The sequence below is a fragment of the Paralichthys olivaceus genome, chromosome 11 (genome assembly GCF_024713975.1).
Source record: "Paralichthys olivaceus isolate ysfri-2021 chromosome 11, ASM2471397v2, whole genome shotgun sequence".
Lineage (NCBI taxonomy): Eukaryota > Metazoa > Chordata > Actinopteri > Pleuronectiformes > Paralichthyidae > Paralichthys > Paralichthys olivaceus.
The window spans coordinates 20,093,780-20,112,675 of record NC_091103.1 but is presented as its reverse complement, the minus strand read 5'-3'; the positions used below and the strand labels follow the sequence as shown (position 1 = coordinate 20,112,675).

Below are 18,896 nucleotides of genomic sequence, written 5' to 3'. Positions count from 1 at the left end.
GCTGTTTTTAAACCTTTTGGTAATTTTGCTGTACCATCTTTCTGGTTTCAATCACACAAGCTCTAACAACCTTCACCACTTCATAAATTGAAATTGTTAGGACATATGTTTGCTTGTATGTTTTGCTCCAGTTCCATCTGTTAAACGATTCAATACAAGTTGATTGCAAAAATGTACGATGGTTTTTACAATCTAAGCCCAAGTTTTTTGTTTTCTCACATTTATGTTTGAGATAAACGATTCAAGTCTTTACTTCCATGGACACATCGGTTATGTGGGTGTCATGTTTAAACTTCAGAGGAAACAAGTGTATGTATTATTTATATGTCTAGATACAATCCAAATTAAAAATGTTATTCAGCTACTGCCATTATATGATTAATCTCCTGTCATCCACTCCTATAGCAGAGCACTGATTATATATTGAACATCACACCTCTAGCTCAGTGTTTACCTACACTAACTGTTACTACAGCATCGTTTTCTGTTCTTCTGGGTTCAATTGCTGTCCTGAGGTTGTCACCACATATCAAAGCAAAGTTGTGTGTAGTTAAATCCACAGGTTATAATATGCCAAAGCTCAGAGTGGCTATAAATGACAGAATATAACCAATATTTTACACAAATGTATTAAATGAGAACATGAAACAGTGACAATGTGACAAAGGGGTTGTTTGTTGTGACTCTTAAAATAATTATTACATGAATCGCCTCAGCTTTATAGCTCAGTTGGGAGAGCGACTGAAGATCTGAAGGGTCCTGGTTCAATCCCAGGATCTGGCCAAAGACAACAAGCCAACAAGAATTCAATGTGAGGTGGAAGAGATGCTCCTGGTGTGGGATCAATTAAGTCTAATCTTAAATGTGACCCTATACATTCAACTTATACAATTGGTTACATGGAAATGGTTGAAATACATGAAGTCGCCATTTTACACACAATTATGTTTTGAGTGTGAGTTGCTCCAGTAGATAAAGTGAGTAACTATAGTTACTGTTGCCTATGAGGTGTTGTTACCAAATGTACATGAGACTGTGGTGAGTTCACGTTCATTTGACGTTGTGTCATAGTTGCCAATATAAAGTCCTCACACACAGCTCCTGCTCAGAAGGCTGCACAGAGCTCAGACCTTCATCAATGATCCGGTCATGTTACTCCAGGGATGGTTTGGTAAACTGGGTCTGTCTCATATGCCTCCTTCAAATGAATTGTCAATGCATGTGATACTAAAATAATGTGTATTGTGTTTGATACCAGTTGATTAAGATTGAGATCATTTGAGCATTCGTCCATAAGTTCTGGATCCTGCTTCAGAGCTAAATTATTTGTGGCAGTGTCTCAAAGCTTTTTTCATTTGGTTGTAACAGAGAGAAAAATGGCAGCTAGTAACTCCACAGTGAAATTGATCAATGATAAGGTGATTTTTGTTCAGGTTTTAGTCATCCTGTTTCTCTGCATTAACCTTTTACTGATTATGACCTTTTTCACCAAGGAATTCTTCTACAGCACCATGCGCTACATCTTATTTGCTGTCACACTAATGTCTGACAGTCTGTTTTTAGTCATGACTGACCTCCTGCTCATTTTAAATTACTTTCACTTTACAATACAAATGTGGTTGTGCATTATTATATTTATGGTTTCGTCGCTGTACACTTTTGTGACACCGTTTACTCTGACAGCGATGACCCTGGAGCGCTATGTGGCCATTTGCCTGCCCCTGCGTCACGGAGAGCTGTGCTCCACACGCAACACTCTGCACTGCATCCTCATCATCCACAGCCTCAGCTCTGTGCCCTGCATCGTTCTTCTTTCCATCTTCTTTGCATCGGTGACCCACGGCTCCTACACCCAGGGCAAAGTGTGCTCTGTGGAAATCTTCATCTTTCACATGTGGCAGCGTCACCTCAGATCAGCTATAAATCAGTTTTACTTCCTGATCATGTGCATCACTATTGTGTTGTCCTATGTAAAGATAATGAGAGTGGCCAAAGCTGCATCAGGAGAGGACAAAAAGTCCTCATGGAGAGGACTCAGGACTGTGGGGCTTCATGCTTTCCAGCTGCTCCTGTGTCTCATCCAGATGTGGTGTCCAATAATAGAATCTGCTGTGCTTCAAATCAATGTCATGTTATTTTTCATTGTCAGGTACTTTAATTATATTACTTTTACTCTTGCTCCAAGATGTCTGAGTCCTCTCATTTATGGTCTCAGGGATGAAATGTTTTTTCACTCACTGAAAAAATTAGCTGTCTGTGGTTTGTATCGGAAACAATGATCAGATTTGAATCAATTAACAAATTGTCATGATGTTTTATTTGTAGAAAAAAGTTTTCATTGCTTCTCTGGCTTAATTAATATTGTTATTTTATTTATAAAAAGATGTAACTGAGATATTACGGTGGCTTTAACAACCAAAATGCTACAATAAATCACAGATATGTCCGAGGATGTTGAAATTAACCATTGATTAATAGCCTATTCCATTACCTGTATTTTAACTGACAATATTTGCAAACGTTGTATTAAACTCAGCCACACAATAAAGACACTCATCCATTTCATCAGATGAACTTCTACATGCTTATGTAAATAATGGAATGAATGGTGTTTCTACATATCAAATAATCTTTATTTGTTACCATGAAAACTGTCTGGAAAATAAATGCTGTTAAATGTATATTTTGTATGTGTCTGCATCATTAATTGTGCAAAGTCCCTCCTGCACCAAGGCTGAAGATCAGAGCAGTTTCTGTCTGTGAGGCACCACTGCAGTCTCATGTATGGCCTCAGGGATGAAAAGATTTCCTCCTGAAATACAACAATCTCTCTGTGGCCTTCACATGAAACATGCTTTTCATTTGCAATAGAAATCTTCATCCACAGGGAAGATCAGAAATGCTGTTTTTAAACCTTTTGGTAATTTTGCTGTACCATCTTTCTGGTTTCAATCACACAAGCTCTAACAACCTTCACCACTTCATAAATTGAAATTGTTAGGACATATGTTTGCTTGTATGTTTTGCTCCAGTTCCATCTGTTAAACGATTCAATACAAGTTGATTGCAAAAATGTACGATGGTTTTTACAATCTAAGCCCAAGTTTTTTGTTTTCTCACATTTATGTTTGAGATAAACGATTCAAGTCTTTACTTCCATGGACACATCGGTTATGTGGGTGTCATGTTTAAACTTCAGAGGAAACAAGTGTATGTATTATTTATATGTCTAGATACAATCCAAATTAAAAATGTTATTCAGCTACTGCCATTATATGATTAATCTCCTGTCATCCACTCCTATAGCAGAGCACTGATTATATATTGAACATCACACCTCTAGCTCAGTGTTTACCTACACTAACTGTTACTACAGCATCGTTTTCTGTTCTTCTGGGTTCAATTGCTGTCCTGAGGTTGTCACCACATATCAAAGCAAAGTTGTGTGTAGTTAAATCCACAGGTTATAATATGCCAAAGCTCAGAGTGGCTATAAATGACAGAATATAACCAATATTTTACACAAATGTATTAAATGAGAACATGAAACAGTGACAATGTGACAAAGGGGTTGTTTGTTGTGACTCTTAAAATAATTATTACATGAATCGCCTCAGCTTTATAGCTCAGTTGGGAGAGCGACTGAAGATCTGAAGGGTCCTGGTTCAATCCCAGGATCTGGCCAAAGACAACAAGCCAACAAGAATTCAATGTGAGGTGGAAGAGATGCTCCTGGTGTGGGATCAATTAAGTCTAATCTTAAATGTGACCCTATACATTCAACTTATACAATTGGTTACATGGAAATGGTTGAAATACATGAAGTCGCCATTTTACACACAATTATGTTTTGAGTGTGAGTTGCTCCAGTGGATAAAGTGAGTAACTATAGTTACTGTTGCCTATGAGGTGTTGTTACCAAATGTACATGAGACTGTGGTGAGTTCACGTTCATTTGACGTTGTGTCATAGTTGCCAATATAAAGTCCTCACACACAGCTCCTGCTCAGAAGGCTGCACAGAGCTCAGACCTTCATCAATGATCCGGTCATGTTACTCCAGGGATGGTTTGGTAAACTGGGTCTGTCTCATATGCCTCCTTCAAATGAATTGTCAATGCATGTGATACTATAATAATGTGTATTGTGTTTGATACCTGTTGATTAAGATTGAGATCATTTGAGCATTCGTCCATAAGTTCTGGATCCTGCTTCAGAGCTAAATTATTTGTGGCAGTGTCTCAAAGCTTTTTTCATTTGGTTGTAACAGAGAGAAAAATGGCAGCTAGTAACTCCACAGTGAAATTGATCAATGATAAGGTGATTTTTGTTCAGGTTTTAGTCATCCTGTTTCTCTGCATTAACCTTTTACTGATTATGACCTTTTTCACCAAGGAATTCTTCTACAGCACCATGCGCTACATCTTATTTGCTGTCACACTAATGTCTGACAGTCTGCTTTTAGTCATGTCTGACCTCCTGCTCATTTTAAGTTACTTTTACTTTACAATACAAATGTGGTTGTGCATTATTATATATATGGTTTTGTCGCTGTACACTTTTGTGACACCGTTAACTCTGACAGCGATGACCCTGGAGCGCTATGTGGCCATTTGCCTGCCCCTGCGTCACGGAGAGCTGTGCTCCACACGTAACACTCTGCACTGCAACCTCATCATCCTCAGCTTCAGCTCTGTGCCCTGCATCGTTCTTCTTTCCACCTTCTTTGCATCGGTGACCCACGGCTCCTACACCCAGGGCAGAGTGTGCTCTGTGGAAATCTTCATCTTTCACATGTGGCAGGGTCACCTCAGATCAGCTATAAATCAGTTTTACTTCCTGATCATGTGCATCACTATTGTGTTGTCCTATGTAAAGATAATGAGAGTGGCCAAAGCTGCATCAGGAGAGGACAAAAAGTCCTCATGGAAAGGACTCAGGACTGTGGGGCTTCATGCTTTCCAGCTGCTCCTGTGTCTCATCCAGATGTGGTGTCCAATAATAGAATCTGCTGTGCTTCAAATCAATTTCATGTTATTTATCATTGTCAGGTACTTTAATTATATTACTTTTACTCTTGCTCCAAGATGTCTGAGTCCTCTCATTTATGGTCTCAGGGATGAAATGTTTTTTCACGCACTGAAAAAATTAGCTGTCTGTGGTTTGTATCGGAAACAATGATCAGATTTGAATCAATTAACAAATTGTCATGATGTTTTATTTGTAAAAAAAAGTTTTCATTGCTTCTCTGGCTTAATTAATATTGTTATTTTATTTATAAAAAGATGTAACTGAGATATTACGGTGGCTTTAACAACCAAAATGCTACAATAAATCACAGATATGTCCGAGGATGTTGAAATTAACCATTGATTAATAGCCTATTCCATTACCTGTATTTTAACTGACAATATTTGCAAACGTTGTATTAAACTCAGCCACACAATAAAGACACTCATCCATTTCATCAGATGAACTTCAACATGCTTATGTAAATAATGGAATGAATGGTGTTTCTACATATCAAATAATCTTTATTTGTTACCATGAAAACTGTCTGGAAAATAAATGCTGTTAAATGTATATTTTGTATGTGTCTGCATCATTAATTGTGCAAAGTCCCTCCTGCACCAAGGCTGAAGATCAGAGCAGTTTCTGTCTGTGAGGCACCACTGCAGTGACACAACATGAGGGCGTATAATACAGCCTGTAGGTGCACATTAGGACACTTTGGATAATGCATTAAATCCAGTTTGCATATCATACAAAGCAGGACTATAAGGTGTGGGAGTAGAGATATTGAGTTAAGCATGTCAGCATTGTCATTGTGAAACTTGTTGAAATTTAGAACACCCTCACAAAGTTATGTCAGGCTGCATCACTCTCCACCATCGACCTGAAGTGACCCTGAAAAATATTTGCACCCAGCTGTAGATCTTCCTCGTGTCGCAACAGCGTTAACAGCTAGAACAACAACATCTGCACAAAACATACATGAAATCCACCTAACACATCTCTCCACTTGACTGTTGCAGCTTGACTTCAGACTATTCAATAGAATCTGCTATTTTAAATACATAATGTTTAATCTTGCACCAAAATGTTTGAGTCCTCTCATACAAAGCACGGAAAAACACTTTATCTTTTGGCTTGTGTGAAACAAAGATTTGACAAGGAAATCAATAATTTCGCAACAGAATTTTCACCATTCAAGAGTGAACCATTACATTGTTATTTAACTTAAGTTTTATTTGTGCATTATTGTAAATTTGAGGTGAAAGTTTTTGATTAAATACCCTTTTAAACATACAAGCAAATATGATTTATTTTATACTTATTATACGTATTATGATATGACTCAAAGAAGTATTATATTAGAATCAACGTCATTCCTGTGCCTCATATTTGTTATGTATGCTATAAATATTGAAGTTGTAAAGTTGTATGACACATGAATCTGCAGAAATCAAAATCACCCACTATGTATTGTACGGATACTATTATATATCTGTAATGATTGTTCATAATGATTCACTTAAGGGATGTTTGTTCTTGTCCAATAACGGCACAGATAGTCATAGGTTGTGTTTTGTGCAAAATCGAACTTGTATCTGTAAAGTAAACCATTATGCTTTCACACAGATCTGGCTTAAACAAGGACCAATCAAAAATATTTATCAAATTAAATAGATTTATTTTATTGGAGACAATGATACAAACAATGATACAAACAATGATACAAACAATATTATATATATATATATATATATGGGATAAGCTTCAATGACATTTTGAAGATTTGATAATCAAGCAAACAAAAGCTCATATTCACTAATAAAATAAATACTCTTAAATAGTGATTAATGTAATAATAAAGAATTATTGTTATATTCATTTTGCAAACTCTGATTTTCTTTATTTAACATGTAATCATCTCACAGGCTCATAAACGAGACTGACATATTATGGAAATAACACTTCGGTTAAAGCTTTGGAAGCCGAATCTGTTCGACAGGCTCTTACTGTTTTACAATATCTCTATTTCCCTTAGTCTTCTCTTAGATAAGCTTCATGCACCTCATGCTCCTCACTATCCTCAAAGGAGGCAGCGTATTCAGCCATCCTTTGGATCTCTTCTACTTTAGTCTCGGCCAACTTCTTCTCTGCATCTGCCGACACTCTGCGTGCCTCCTCCACCTGCGACTGGGCCACCTGAATGTTTGTCCTCACTGTGATAGACGCCTGTTCGGCTCCTGGAAACACACAGACGCAAACATGGGTTTTGAGAAACTGCTGTGAAAGTTCAAAGGTCGTCATAATACCAGCTTGAGTTCAAACATTTGATGTGGACCTTAACCAGGCACTGTGTTTTCAATAAAGCTCAGCTGAGTGTCCAGCATATACTTAGGATTTGAATCCTTTTTTATTCTATCATGATAATATTATTATCATGATAATAGATGTACTCACCTGAGGTGTTCGCTGCCTCAGCTGCCATTACACACAAGTTGACAGCATTGATCCAGGATGACTCAAAACGTTTGCATTCATCTAGTCTGTAGGTAACCTGTCAGGTCACAGAGATGAGACAAACTCAGTATCATACATTTAGTTATATATAAATATGCTACTTGAATGCTATAAGTATGTATGATAAGTACACAAACTAACCTCTGCACGCAGGTCATTGATCGCCTGCTTGAGTAAGTCCTCCTCTGATGGGGTCAGTTTTCCCACTGAGGCCAAATACCGTCTCTGGACAGCAATACGTGTGTGCACAGCCTGTGAGCAAAAATAAGAAATATACAGAGCAACTTTTAAAACAACCACCTCACTGTAAAGTTTTTTGAAAGAAAGTAAGTTAATGAAACATGGAGGACAAGGGTTATTACTTTTATGGTCCTGAACTCATCACACATATCATCCCCTTAGTAATACATGTATGGCTGAAGAGATTTTGGAGTATGTCTCATGTAGTGTGAGAGTTTTTCTTCCTAATGATAAATTACCCTCTCAGGTTGAGGTATGAAATCAAAGAAAGGATAAAATATTTCCCATAAGATTAAAACCCACCTTAGAATAGTCTGTCAGGGCGTCTATGAGAGCCAAAGTGGTCTGGGAGAGGAAAGTACTCGAACTGTCTGTGACGACTGAGACTGCTCTTCTGATCAGGGAGTCGTGAGTGAGTGTTTCCACTTGCTACAAACAGGAGGTGAAACAGGGGAGAAATTCACTATTTCAACAAAAAAAAAAGTCCCAAATTTTGCACACTTGGAGTGATCAAATGGTGCATGTACCATGTTGCATTATCTCTAATAGGAGACTCACTTACCTGTGTAAAAAGTCCACGGGCAACACTTAAGGATGCAATGCTCATGTTTGCAGCATTTGTCCATTCCCCTGACTTCTGGACTCCAGACTTCCTGCTGCTCAAGGGGCCACTCTCAGAGCTGCTGTACAGACATCAGGAAATTACATGAGTAGGTTAATCTCAAAGTTTTGTTGTGCTTACTATTTGACTGGCAGTTACAAGTAAAATCTTAAAAACAACATTGTTTAAATAACTCACCTGAGGTCACGGCTGCAGACTGCTCCTCTCCTGCTCGGCAGCAGTGAAATGTCTGTCTGATTTCGCAGAAATCCTCCAGCAGCACGACTGGCACACGCTGAACACTGACGAACAACTTGCATTTTGCAGATGAATCACTGCTAACTGCTACACTTGAGGAATGTATTTGCTATGAGCTCTATAAAATGAGTTGCTTGCTACAGGTCTTCTATTTCAAACCAATTCAAACTAATCTGCTTTGTCTTTTCTAAAATCAAACAGAGACAAATAGATTTTTCTAGTTGTCAAGAAGCTTTCAGTCTGCTGGTCTAGTGCTGACTGTTACTACCGCTGGGTATTTGTAAGGCCCCAGAAACATTTCATTGCGTAAAAAGGCATTGATCTGTTGACGCTGCCTGCAAATGTGCGCATGTAGCGTTATCTGCAAAAGCCCACAGAGACAGGAACTACGTGCAGGCTGCAGAACCTGATGTGTTGGTTGTTTGACCAACACTCACCGTCAGGGTCACAATAATCAGAAACTAGCTTTTTCTTTAGTTTGACTCTCGTGCATACAATTATAAATATATAGCTCTGGCACATTTTACAAATGACATACAACTGATACAGCAAGTTAATGTATTGGAATACTATAACATTCCAAAATGATAATGGTTGAGAATGCATTTGGTTGCACAAGAGGCCCAACTCCTAGTATTTGTCAGTTAAAAAAAAGAAGGGGCTGATGATGCAAACCGTCTGTAAAAAAGCTGAAACCTGGACATCAGATGAACTTTAACACTTAAAGTACAGCGGAGGCAGACTATTCCCAAACATGTCCTTAACATGAACAAAACAAACACACAGAAAAGTTCAAAACAACTGATTCATATCACTGAAGAATTCTCTTTAGACATCATGATGGCATCATGAAGGTCTTATTTTTCTACCATCAGTACTGTAAGTAAGATAATGAGACCACATTTCTTTGTGTATTGCACCCTTTATTAAACCCACCCTTTTATAGTTTTAAGTTTTCTTTCACTGAAAATGGTTTAACTATATTTGGCCATTTAATATCTCACTAAAGCTCTTGATGCCAACAGATAAGTAAGAGTATTGATTCTGTCTAATTGCCTGCAAATAACTTATTTGCTGAGTTGACATTCTCTGGGGTTCAGAGGCAGAAAGTTTGTTTTGGACACTTTGGTCCAATCCTCTGCAGTCGTGATCACTGACGCAGGACGTGTGTAAAGAGCGGACGAGCCCCTGCGAGTTGTTCTCTATAGAGTCAACTTGTTTGCCAAGCAAGTTAAAACTTCAGGTTGCACAATTAGACTCAGGAGCTTTAAGTTAATAATCAGCCAGTCTGTTAATTACTAAACAGGGGATATGAGACTTGATCTCTAATTATGCTCTGGAGATGTCGCACACTACAGCAGCTCAGAACGTGTAGGAAAGTGCTCTTCATGTGGTTCATCCTTTCTTTGAATAATAACTCTGTTCTTTGAATAATAACTCTGTTATATACATAACTGTATATATATATATACAGTATATATACAGTATAATAGTCCAAAAAGTAAAATAGCACCTGAATCCAAAACTGTAGTTCTGGATTCAATAGTTTTTACTATTTGCACATTTCTTAAATTTTAATCTAGAGCAATTTACTTAATAGTAATAGTAATAGTACAATAAGCATAATTCCAGGATAGTAAGAAAACACATTTATCAAGCACAAGTAAACAGTGCTGAAATGCACAGTACTGATCTTTACAATGACTGTCAATAATATTTACCCACTCTCGTACATGCTCAACATACAGTCAAACGTCCTCGAACCCTGAGTTAAACCATCTTGCACCAATGTAAACCAACGTGGACTAGACAGTTACACATGTTTTTGTGCCTGAGGTTTTTTTTTTCACCATTCAGTGCTGATGTCTCTATATTTTATTCGTATTTAATGTGACAATGTTCGGAATTTGACATTTGAAATAAGAATTTTCTGATTGAAACACATGAGGTGATCATGCTGTTTGTGTTTCAGGAGCAACCTTCATGTTTACAGTGCATTCGGAACATGTGTCTCAAACAGGTCTCAGGTTTTAGGGCAGTTTGCAGACGGTCTGGCCTCTGAACACTTTACACTAAATCAAGTAAGAACACTGTTTTAAAGTAATCAGACCATGGCTGCATGCAAACAGGAATATTGGTGGAGTAAGTTAATAGTCATGTTAACACACTAGTAGTAGTGATCTGGTAGTTTTTCTAGAAGTAGAAATGTTGCATTTTTAGGAATATGGGGCGGAATATTTTGTGAGTGTAAACTTAGTGTTTGAGTCCATCAACAGCCTCCTGATCATAGACAGTCATACATAAGTGATTTTTTAGCATATAACATATGGGATGCAGACAAAATATAGACTTTAACAATAGATTAGATGGAACGAATAGACTTCAGAGTCTAAATTCATCTGTTGTTCAAAGCAGTTTATCCCTACATAGGAGCCATTAAGTAATTCAGTGCTAAAGTTGCAGTGATAGTTACAACACTCAATGCTTTCACAAGCAACATTGATTCCCGTTACAATTACAAAGTAGGAATCTCAACATCTCTAACAGTTTTATCACGAGGCCCAGCAACTCTTAGTTGATCCTGCAGAAAGGGATTCATTGTGAGAGAGACTCAGCTTCACTGACTTCAGTGAAATCTGCAGCTCACATCTGTCTGCATTGACTTCAGCTGTGTGAGCTCAAGTAAAAAGCATTGCTGCCAAAAACACTTTGCTCAACAGTTCACAAACTGCACTGGACGAGACACAGCTGGAGCGACTGACCCAGCTCACATGGAAGTGTCCTCTCAGCAGAATCATCACAGTGATCAATACAAGAGCCGGCCCCCTGGCAGCTGGAAACAGCTCAGTTGAGTGACAGCACCACATCAGCAAAAAATAAATAATGCTTTGATAAATTAATTAAAAACACTACTTTTTCTGTTCAAACAGGTTCTCTTAATATCCTGGTTTAATTCAGATTCTCTTCATACTGATTTACATTAAAAACTAATACACTTTAAGTTCACGCTAACATCTAACTGCTCCCCAAACCAGAGCGGCCAGTGCTACAGCTGGATAACAGAAATGCACTGCTGCAATGACAGATAGCACTCGTCATATTAAAGGTCCAGTGTGTAAGATTTAGCTGAAAATGATCTATTTGCAGAAATTGAATATAAAATAATCCTCATGATGTTTTCATGAGTTTGTTTCATCTAAATTGTATGAATTGTTTTGGGGTTTTTTTACCCTAGAACAGGCCCTTTATATCTAAATACTTTATATCTACATTGAGGGGACCCTCTCTATGGAGGCTGCCATGTTTTTTTAACGTTAGTCCAGACTGGACAAACTAAACACCTTTTCAGTTTTTATGTCAACTGAAGGCTACCACAGGTTCTCTGTTATGTTTAGAAGGGGAGGGTGAGGTGAGGGGTGTTAGCTCGACATGCAACTACACCACTAAATTGTACACACTGAACCTTTAAGTTTGCATGGTCAGCAATATCCCAAAATAACCCTAATAAGTCAAAAGTCTAAATAAGGCACTGTCATGTAAACAGCATGCTTTAATTATTCTAAACCCAATAAGGTCATAACCAGAATAAGCAATAATTAAATTGAGACATGTGAGTAGTTGCATGATACACATGTATACGTCTTAATCGCATTATAACGTCCTATTAGAGTTTTCACAGCATCCTGAGACATCATGTATACGACAGCTACCGACTGATTGACATCATAATCAGACTATGTTCTATAGCATGCAAACAGGAATACGAATATTCTATTAGCAACTCGTACTCAAAATAATGTCTCCTTCAGAATAAGGTAGATCATCAGATTATTAAACACAGTGCTGAGATTGTGGATCATCAATGTATTTAGAGGCAAACACTGTAAATGATGTTGGAAATTATTGTAAAAGTAATTACACTGGATTTAAATAATAAATAATACTTTTCAAAGAATCCTGGTTTAATGACTTTACTTTGAAGGGGTTTTCAGGGTCCTGACAAAGTTCAGTGGAACATCACTTGTGACGTGTTTGTTATGATTTTAAGTGACTATGATTTGAGAAAATTAGATTTATCGTGACACATTGTGGAGTCGCTCGTCCGCAAAACAGTTTCATGTCACGACACTGTCCATGTTCAGAGCTTCCTTCCATATATCTTTCCACTGTGAGTCCAGCTCCCCAATGTAATGTGTTGATAATGAGAATCATAATGCTTAATGATGAAAGCATGAAATTACTTTATCTCTGGAGGAATCGGGCCTGTCAGACACAACATATAGAAATGAGGCCGGAGATTAGAGAGAGAGTGTCTCTGAAACGTTCATCGAAGACACATCTTATCATGAGAAGAATAGAAACCTGAACTCCTCTGACAGACGAAGATATTCTGAGGTGAATGAAGAGCTTCATTATTATGAATATTGGATGTTCATATAGACAACGTTCAAACTGCTTTAAAGTCAATTAAGTATTTATATTTTTTACAGTGTTGGAGGTTTTCTGTCAGATATCATGTAGTTGTGAATTGATTGACATTCGTGTTGTGTGTATTCATTTTATTTCTTAGTATGCACATGGACCTTTAAGTGCTTCAACATTTGTGCTCCCGGCCTCCACAGCTGCAAAATGCAGAATCTGACTGAACTTCAAACCAACGCCACCTCCCACAGGAGCCTGTCTGTGATCATCAAGTTGTGTGTGGTCATCCAGTTCTTCTGCATCTTCCTGTGCTGCATTGCTGTCATGCTGCACATCTTTGCATCTCAGAGGCAGTTCCTGGACACGTCCCGCTACATCCTGTTCGCCTACATGCTGGTCAATGACACCCTCCAGCTCATGACCTCTGTGCTGCTCTTCCTCTTTGTCATTGGTCGGGTGAAGTTTTCTCTGGTATACTGTGTTCCCCTGCTTTTAATATCCAAAGTCACTTTCCAGAACACACCCTTAATTCTGGCCACCATGTCACTGGAGCGTTACATTGCTATCATCTACCCCCTGCGACGCCCTGCCTCCTGGCGCTCAGACCGTATCTGGATCATTATTCTGTCTCTCTGGTTCATCAGCTGCATCTTCCCTGTCATTGACTTCTCCATCGGGAAACATGATCCTGCTGTGGATGTCCTCTCCACCCCTGTGCTTTGCGAAACTGCTGTTGTCAACCCGTCTCCAATCCAGACGTTGATCAGAGCTGCTGTCAATGTGCTCTTCTTTGCAGTGGTCGCTGTCATTATCCTGTTTACATATGTAACAATCCTGCTGGAGACCAGGAAGCTCAGACAGGACAAAGTGTCCCTGAGCAAAGCCATGCACACGGTGCTGCTGCACGGCTTTCAGCTGCTGCTGTGTGTGCTGGCCTTCACTCATCCCATCACTGAATCTCTCATAGTGCTGCACGCCAACTGGCAACCAGAGGACGTCGCCTTTTTTAATTACTTCTGTTTCATCCTGATCCCACGTTTTCTGAGCCCGCTCATCTACGGCTTCAGAGATCAGAGTATCAGGGGCTGCATCAGGAAAACATTCTTCAGCTGCTCAAAGAAAGTCAAACCCTGGTCGTAGAATAAAATGAAATTAAAGACTGTCTTAAAACAAAAGTCAGGAGCCCATATGAACATTGGAATAGGTCTATATTCTTACTTTTCACACTGGCCTTTAAGAGACCCTTTCAAATGCACTTTCATTGTCACTGATGGGGACACACACAGTCTTTGTTCTTCTGGGTAAATGTGCATGCCATGTGTGTTATGACAAGTCCTTTCAAAAACGAAAGTTCAAGTTCTTAGACAGATATTTTGGTTATGAAACATCATTGTATCTTAATGTGGGTGAAACAGTTGAATGTGCAGCAGAAGACTCTTCAATTTCTTTTTGTGTTGTGTCATTTTGCAGCATCAGATCTGCAGCAAACACTGTCATTACTGCTGCTATAAGATGCTCATTGTCTCATAAAATGGAAAATGTAAGAAGAAGCTGAAGATAATTTGTATTGCTTCATTCATTGCGCATTTCATGAAACATATCTGGATCCATTCAATGATTATTATCAGTGAAAATGTTTGTTATATGAGTCCTGAAATTAATGCAATATGTATTAAATGATTGTAAGTCATAATGTCCCAGCTGGTTTTCCATCATACTTTCAAACATGTGCCGATGTGATCATCAAACATATTTAAAAGTATTAAATTGTTTTCTATGTGACAATTAAATGTCTTAAATCTAGTTTTATGAAATCTGCAGCAACCCTGTTCTTGCATATACATCAAGGGAGTTCACTTTTTAAGTTGCACTGATGTAATTCAAAGATACACATTTGTGATACAGAGAGAACAGAATGTACAAACTCTGAACAAGAAATAACCAGACACTGATTAAACTTTGTGTCCTCAAGATCGACACATTTATAGATCCACCACCAGAGTCAAGAAATTCATTTTAGTTGTTATGACACAATCTGGCAGCTGCTGTATTTCTGCCTCTAAGTCTCCCATTGAACATGCACTGCTGACTGAGGTTCAGACTTTATAACGAATATTTAAAAACTTAGAATACCATATATGTTTGCAGAATGCACAAATCAGTGTACTGTAGGTGCAAAACTGTCATTTGAATATTTATATACATGTATGTAAGTAGCCTTAATGCAAGTTTACACTGATGCTAGTAAAGATGTGTCCAAATTGTCATATAGGTATTAAAAAGTGATTAACAGTAAATTTGTTGTGTGTTAGATGTTTTTGTTAAAGGTACAGTGTGTAGAATTTTGTGATAGCCAGTATCCAAATTGCATGTTGCAGCTGAACACCCTTCACCTCACCCTCTCTTTCCAAACATGAAAAGAAACTGTGGTAGCTTCAGTTGTCATAAAAACTCAAAAGGTGTTTAGTTTGTCCAGTCTGGACTAATGTAAAAAACATGGCGTCCTCCGTAGAGAGGGTCCCCTCGATGTAAATGTAAAGTATATAAATATAAAGGGCCTTTTCTGGGGTAAAGAAAACTACAATTCATAAAATTTAGATGACACACATTAGTGAAAACATCATGAGGATTATTTTATATTTAATTTCTGAAAATAGATCCTTTTCACCTAAATCTTACACACTGGACCTTTAATATGACGAGATCTATCTGTCATTGCAGCAGTGCATTTCTATTATCCAGCTGTAGCACTTACTGATTGACATCATAATCAGACTATGCTCTATAGCATGCAAACAGGAATACGAATGAAATATTCTATTAGCAACTCGTACTCAAAATAATGTCTCCTTCAGAATAAGGTAAATCATCAGATTATTAAACACAGTGCTGAGATTGTGGATCATCAATTATTTTAGAGGCAAACATTGTAAATGATGTTGGAAATTATTGTAAAAGTAATTACACTCAACCAAGACTTTGGCTTGGAGATATAGCTTCATGTCACGACACTGTCCATGTTCAGAGCTTCCTTCCATGTATCTTTCCACTGTGAGTCCAGCTCCCCAATGCAATGTGTTGATAATGAGAATCATAATGCTTAATGATGAAAGCATGAAATTACTTTATCTCTGGAGGAATCGGGCCTGTCAGACACAACATATAGAAATGAGGCCGGAGATTAGAGAGAGAGTGTCTCTGAAACGTTCATCGAAGACACATCTTATCATGAGAAGAATAGAAACCTGAACTCCTCTGACAGACGAAGATATTCTGAGGTGAATGAAGAGCTTCATTATTATGAATATTGGATGTTCATATAGACAACGTTCAAACTGCTTTAAAGTCAATTAAGTATTTATATTTTTTACAGTGTTGGAGGTTTTCTGTCAGTTATCATGTAGTTGTGAATTGATTGACATTCGTGTTGTGTGTATTCATTTTATTTCTTAGTATGCACATGGACCTTTAAGTGCTTCAACATTTGTGCTCCCGGCCTCCATAGCTGCAAAATGCAGAATCTGACTGAACTTCAAACCAACGGCACCTCCCACAGGAGCCTGTCTGTGATCATCAAGGTGTGTGTGGTCATCCCGTTCTTCTGCATCTTCCTGTGCTGCATTGCTGTCATGCTGCACATCTTTGCATCTCAGAGGCAGTTCCTGGACACGTCCCGCTACATCCTGTTCGCCTACATGCTGGTCAATGACACCCTCCAGCTCATGACCTCTGTGCTGCTCTTCCTCTTTGTCATGGGTCGGGTGAAGTTTTCTCTGGTATACTGTGTTCCCCTGCTTTTAATATCCAAAGTCACTTTCCAGAACACACCCTTAATTCTGGCCACCATGTCACTGGAGCGTTACATTGCTATCATCTACCCCCTGCGACGCCCGGCCTCCTGGCGCTCAGACCGTATCTGGATCATTATTCTGTCTCTCTGGTTCATCAGCTGCATCTTCCCTGTCATTGACTTCTCCATCGGGAAACATGATCCTGCTGTGGATGTCCTCTCCACCCCTGTGCTTTGCAAAACTGCTGTTGTCAACCCGTCTCCAATCCAGACGTTGATCAGAGCTGCTGTCAATGTGCTCTTCTTTGCAGTGGTCGCTGTCATTATCCTGTTTACATATGTAACAATCCTGCTGGAGACCAGGAAGCTCAGACAGGACAAAGTGTCCCTGAGCAAAGCCATGCACACGGTGCTGCTGCACGGCTTTCAGCTGCTGCTGTGTGTGCTGGCCTTCACTCATCCCATCACTGAATCTCTCATAGTGCTGCACGCCAACTGGCAACCAGAGGACGTCGCCTTTTTTAATTACTTCTGTTTCATCCTGATCCCACGTTTTCTGAGCCCACTCATCTACGGCTTCAGAGATCAGAGTATCAGGGGCTGCATCAGGAAAACATTCTTCAGCTGCTCAAAGAAAGTCAAACCCTGGTCGTAGAATAAAATGAAATTAAAGACTGTCTTAAAACAAAAGTCAGGAGCCCATATGAACATTGGAACAGGTTTATATTCTTACTTTTCACACTGGCCTTTAAGAGACCCTTTCAAATGCACTTTCATTGTCACTGATGGGCACACACAGTCTTTGTTCTTCTGGGTAAATGTGCATGCCATGTGTGTTATGACAAGTCCTTTCAAAAACGAAAGTTCAAGTTCTTAGACAGATATTTTGGTTATGAAACATCATTGTATCTTAATGTGGGTGAAACAGTTGAATGTGCAGCAGAAGACTCTTCAATTTCTTTTTGTGTTGTGTCATTTTGCAGCATCAGATCTGCAGCAAACACTGTCATTACTGCTGCTATAAGATGCTCATTGTCTCATAAAATGGAAAATGTAAGAAGAAGCTGAAGATAATTTGTATTGCTTCATTCATTGCGCATTTCATGAAACATATCTGGATCCATTCAATGATTATTATCAGTTAAAATGTTTGTTATATGAGTCCTGAAATTAATGCAATATGTATTAAATGATTGTAAGTCATAATGTCCCAGCTGGTTTTCCATCATACTTTCAAACATGTGCCGATGTGATCCTCAAACATATTTAAAAGTATTAAATTGTTTTCTATGTGACAATTAAATGTCTTAAATCTAGTTTTATGAAATCTGCAGCAACCCTGTTCTTGCATATACATCAAGGGAGTTCACTTTTTAAGTTGCACTGATGTAATTCAAAGATACACATTTGTGATACAGAGAGAACAGAATGTACAAACTGAACAAGAAATAACCAGACACTGATTAAACTTTGTGTCCTCAAGATCGACACATTTATAGATCCACCACCAGAGTCAAGAAATTCATTTTAGTTGTTCAGACACAATCTGGCTTCAGCCTCTAAGTCTCCCATTGAACATGCACTGCTGACTGAGGTTCAGACTTTATAATGAATATTTAAAAACTTAGAATACCATATATGTTTGCAGAATGCACAAATCAGTGTACTGTAGGTGCAAAACTGTCATTTGAATATTTATATACATGTATGTAAGTAGCCTTAATGCAAGTTTACACTGATGCTAGTAAAGATGTGTCCAAATTGTCATATAGGTATTAAAAAGTGATTAACAGTAAATTTGTTGTGTGTTAGATGTTTTTGTTAAAGGTACAGTGTGTAGAATTTTGTGATAGCCAGTATCGAAATTGCATGTTGCAGCTGAACACCCCTCACCTCACCCTCTCTTTCCAAACATGAAAAGAAACTGTGGTAGCTTCAGTTGTCATAAAAACTCAAAAGGTGTTTAGTTTGTCCAGTCTGGACTAATGTAAAAAACATGGCGTCCTCCGTAGAGAGGGTCCCCTCGATGTAAATGTAAAGTATGTAAATATAAAGG

At 38.4% G+C, this 18,896-nt stretch overlaps 5 protein-coding genes across 6 annotated transcripts; 4 read left to right on the top strand and 1 right to left on the bottom strand.

The window, feature by feature from the left end:
- Positions 1-1,214: 1,214 nt before the first annotated feature.
- LOC138412008 (odorant receptor 131-2-like) lies at positions 1,215-2,667 on the top strand. Its single transcript, XM_069534276.1, has one exon. It carries the CDS (start codon positions 1,377-1,379, stop codon positions 2,277-2,279), a length of 903 nt encoding a protein of 300 aa, XP_069390377.1. The 5' UTR covers positions 1,215-1,376; the 3' UTR covers positions 2,280-2,667.
- A 1,411-nt stretch (positions 2,668-4,078) lies between these two features.
- On the top strand, positions 4,079-5,456 carry LOC138412007 (odorant receptor 131-2-like). Its single transcript, XM_069534275.1, has one exon. It carries the CDS (start codon positions 4,278-4,280, stop codon positions 5,178-5,180), a length of 903 nt encoding a protein of 300 aa, XP_069390376.1. The 5' UTR covers positions 4,079-4,277; the 3' UTR covers positions 5,181-5,456.
- A 1,227-nt stretch (positions 5,457-6,683) lies between these two features.
- On the bottom strand, positions 6,684-8,881 carry LOC109646396 (diablo IAP-binding mitochondrial protein-like). Of its 2 annotated transcripts, none has more exons than XM_020112137.2 (6): positions 8,569-8,881; positions 8,332-8,452; positions 8,073-8,198; positions 7,671-7,781; positions 7,470-7,566; positions 6,684-7,252 (listed from the first exon to the last, which is right to left on the bottom strand). In XM_020112137.2, the coding sequence occupies exons 1-6, from the start codon at positions 8,688-8,690 to the stop codon at positions 7,047-7,049; spliced, it is 783 nt and encodes a 260-aa protein (XP_019967696.1). In that variant the 5' UTR covers positions 8,691-8,881; the 3' UTR covers positions 6,684-7,046. The 2 variants fall into 2 exon arrangements, with proteins under 2 accessions (XP_019967696.1, XP_019967697.1); XM_020112138.2 differs by having other exon boundaries at positions 8,332-8,449.
- A 4,376-nt stretch (positions 8,882-13,257) lies between these two features.
- LOC138412073 (odorant receptor 131-2-like) lies at positions 13,258-14,190 on the top strand. Its single transcript, XM_069534701.1, has one exon. The coding sequence runs from the start codon at positions 13,258-13,260 to the stop codon at positions 14,188-14,190; it is 933 nt and encodes a 310-aa protein (XP_069390802.1).
- Positions 14,191-16,562: 2,372 nt separating this feature from the next.
- LOC138412072 (odorant receptor 131-2-like) lies at positions 16,563-17,495 on the top strand. The gene has a single exon (XM_069534700.1). The coding sequence runs from the start codon at positions 16,563-16,565 to the stop codon at positions 17,493-17,495; it is 933 nt and encodes a 310-aa protein (XP_069390801.1).
- Positions 17,496-18,896: the final 1,401 nt, after the last annotated feature.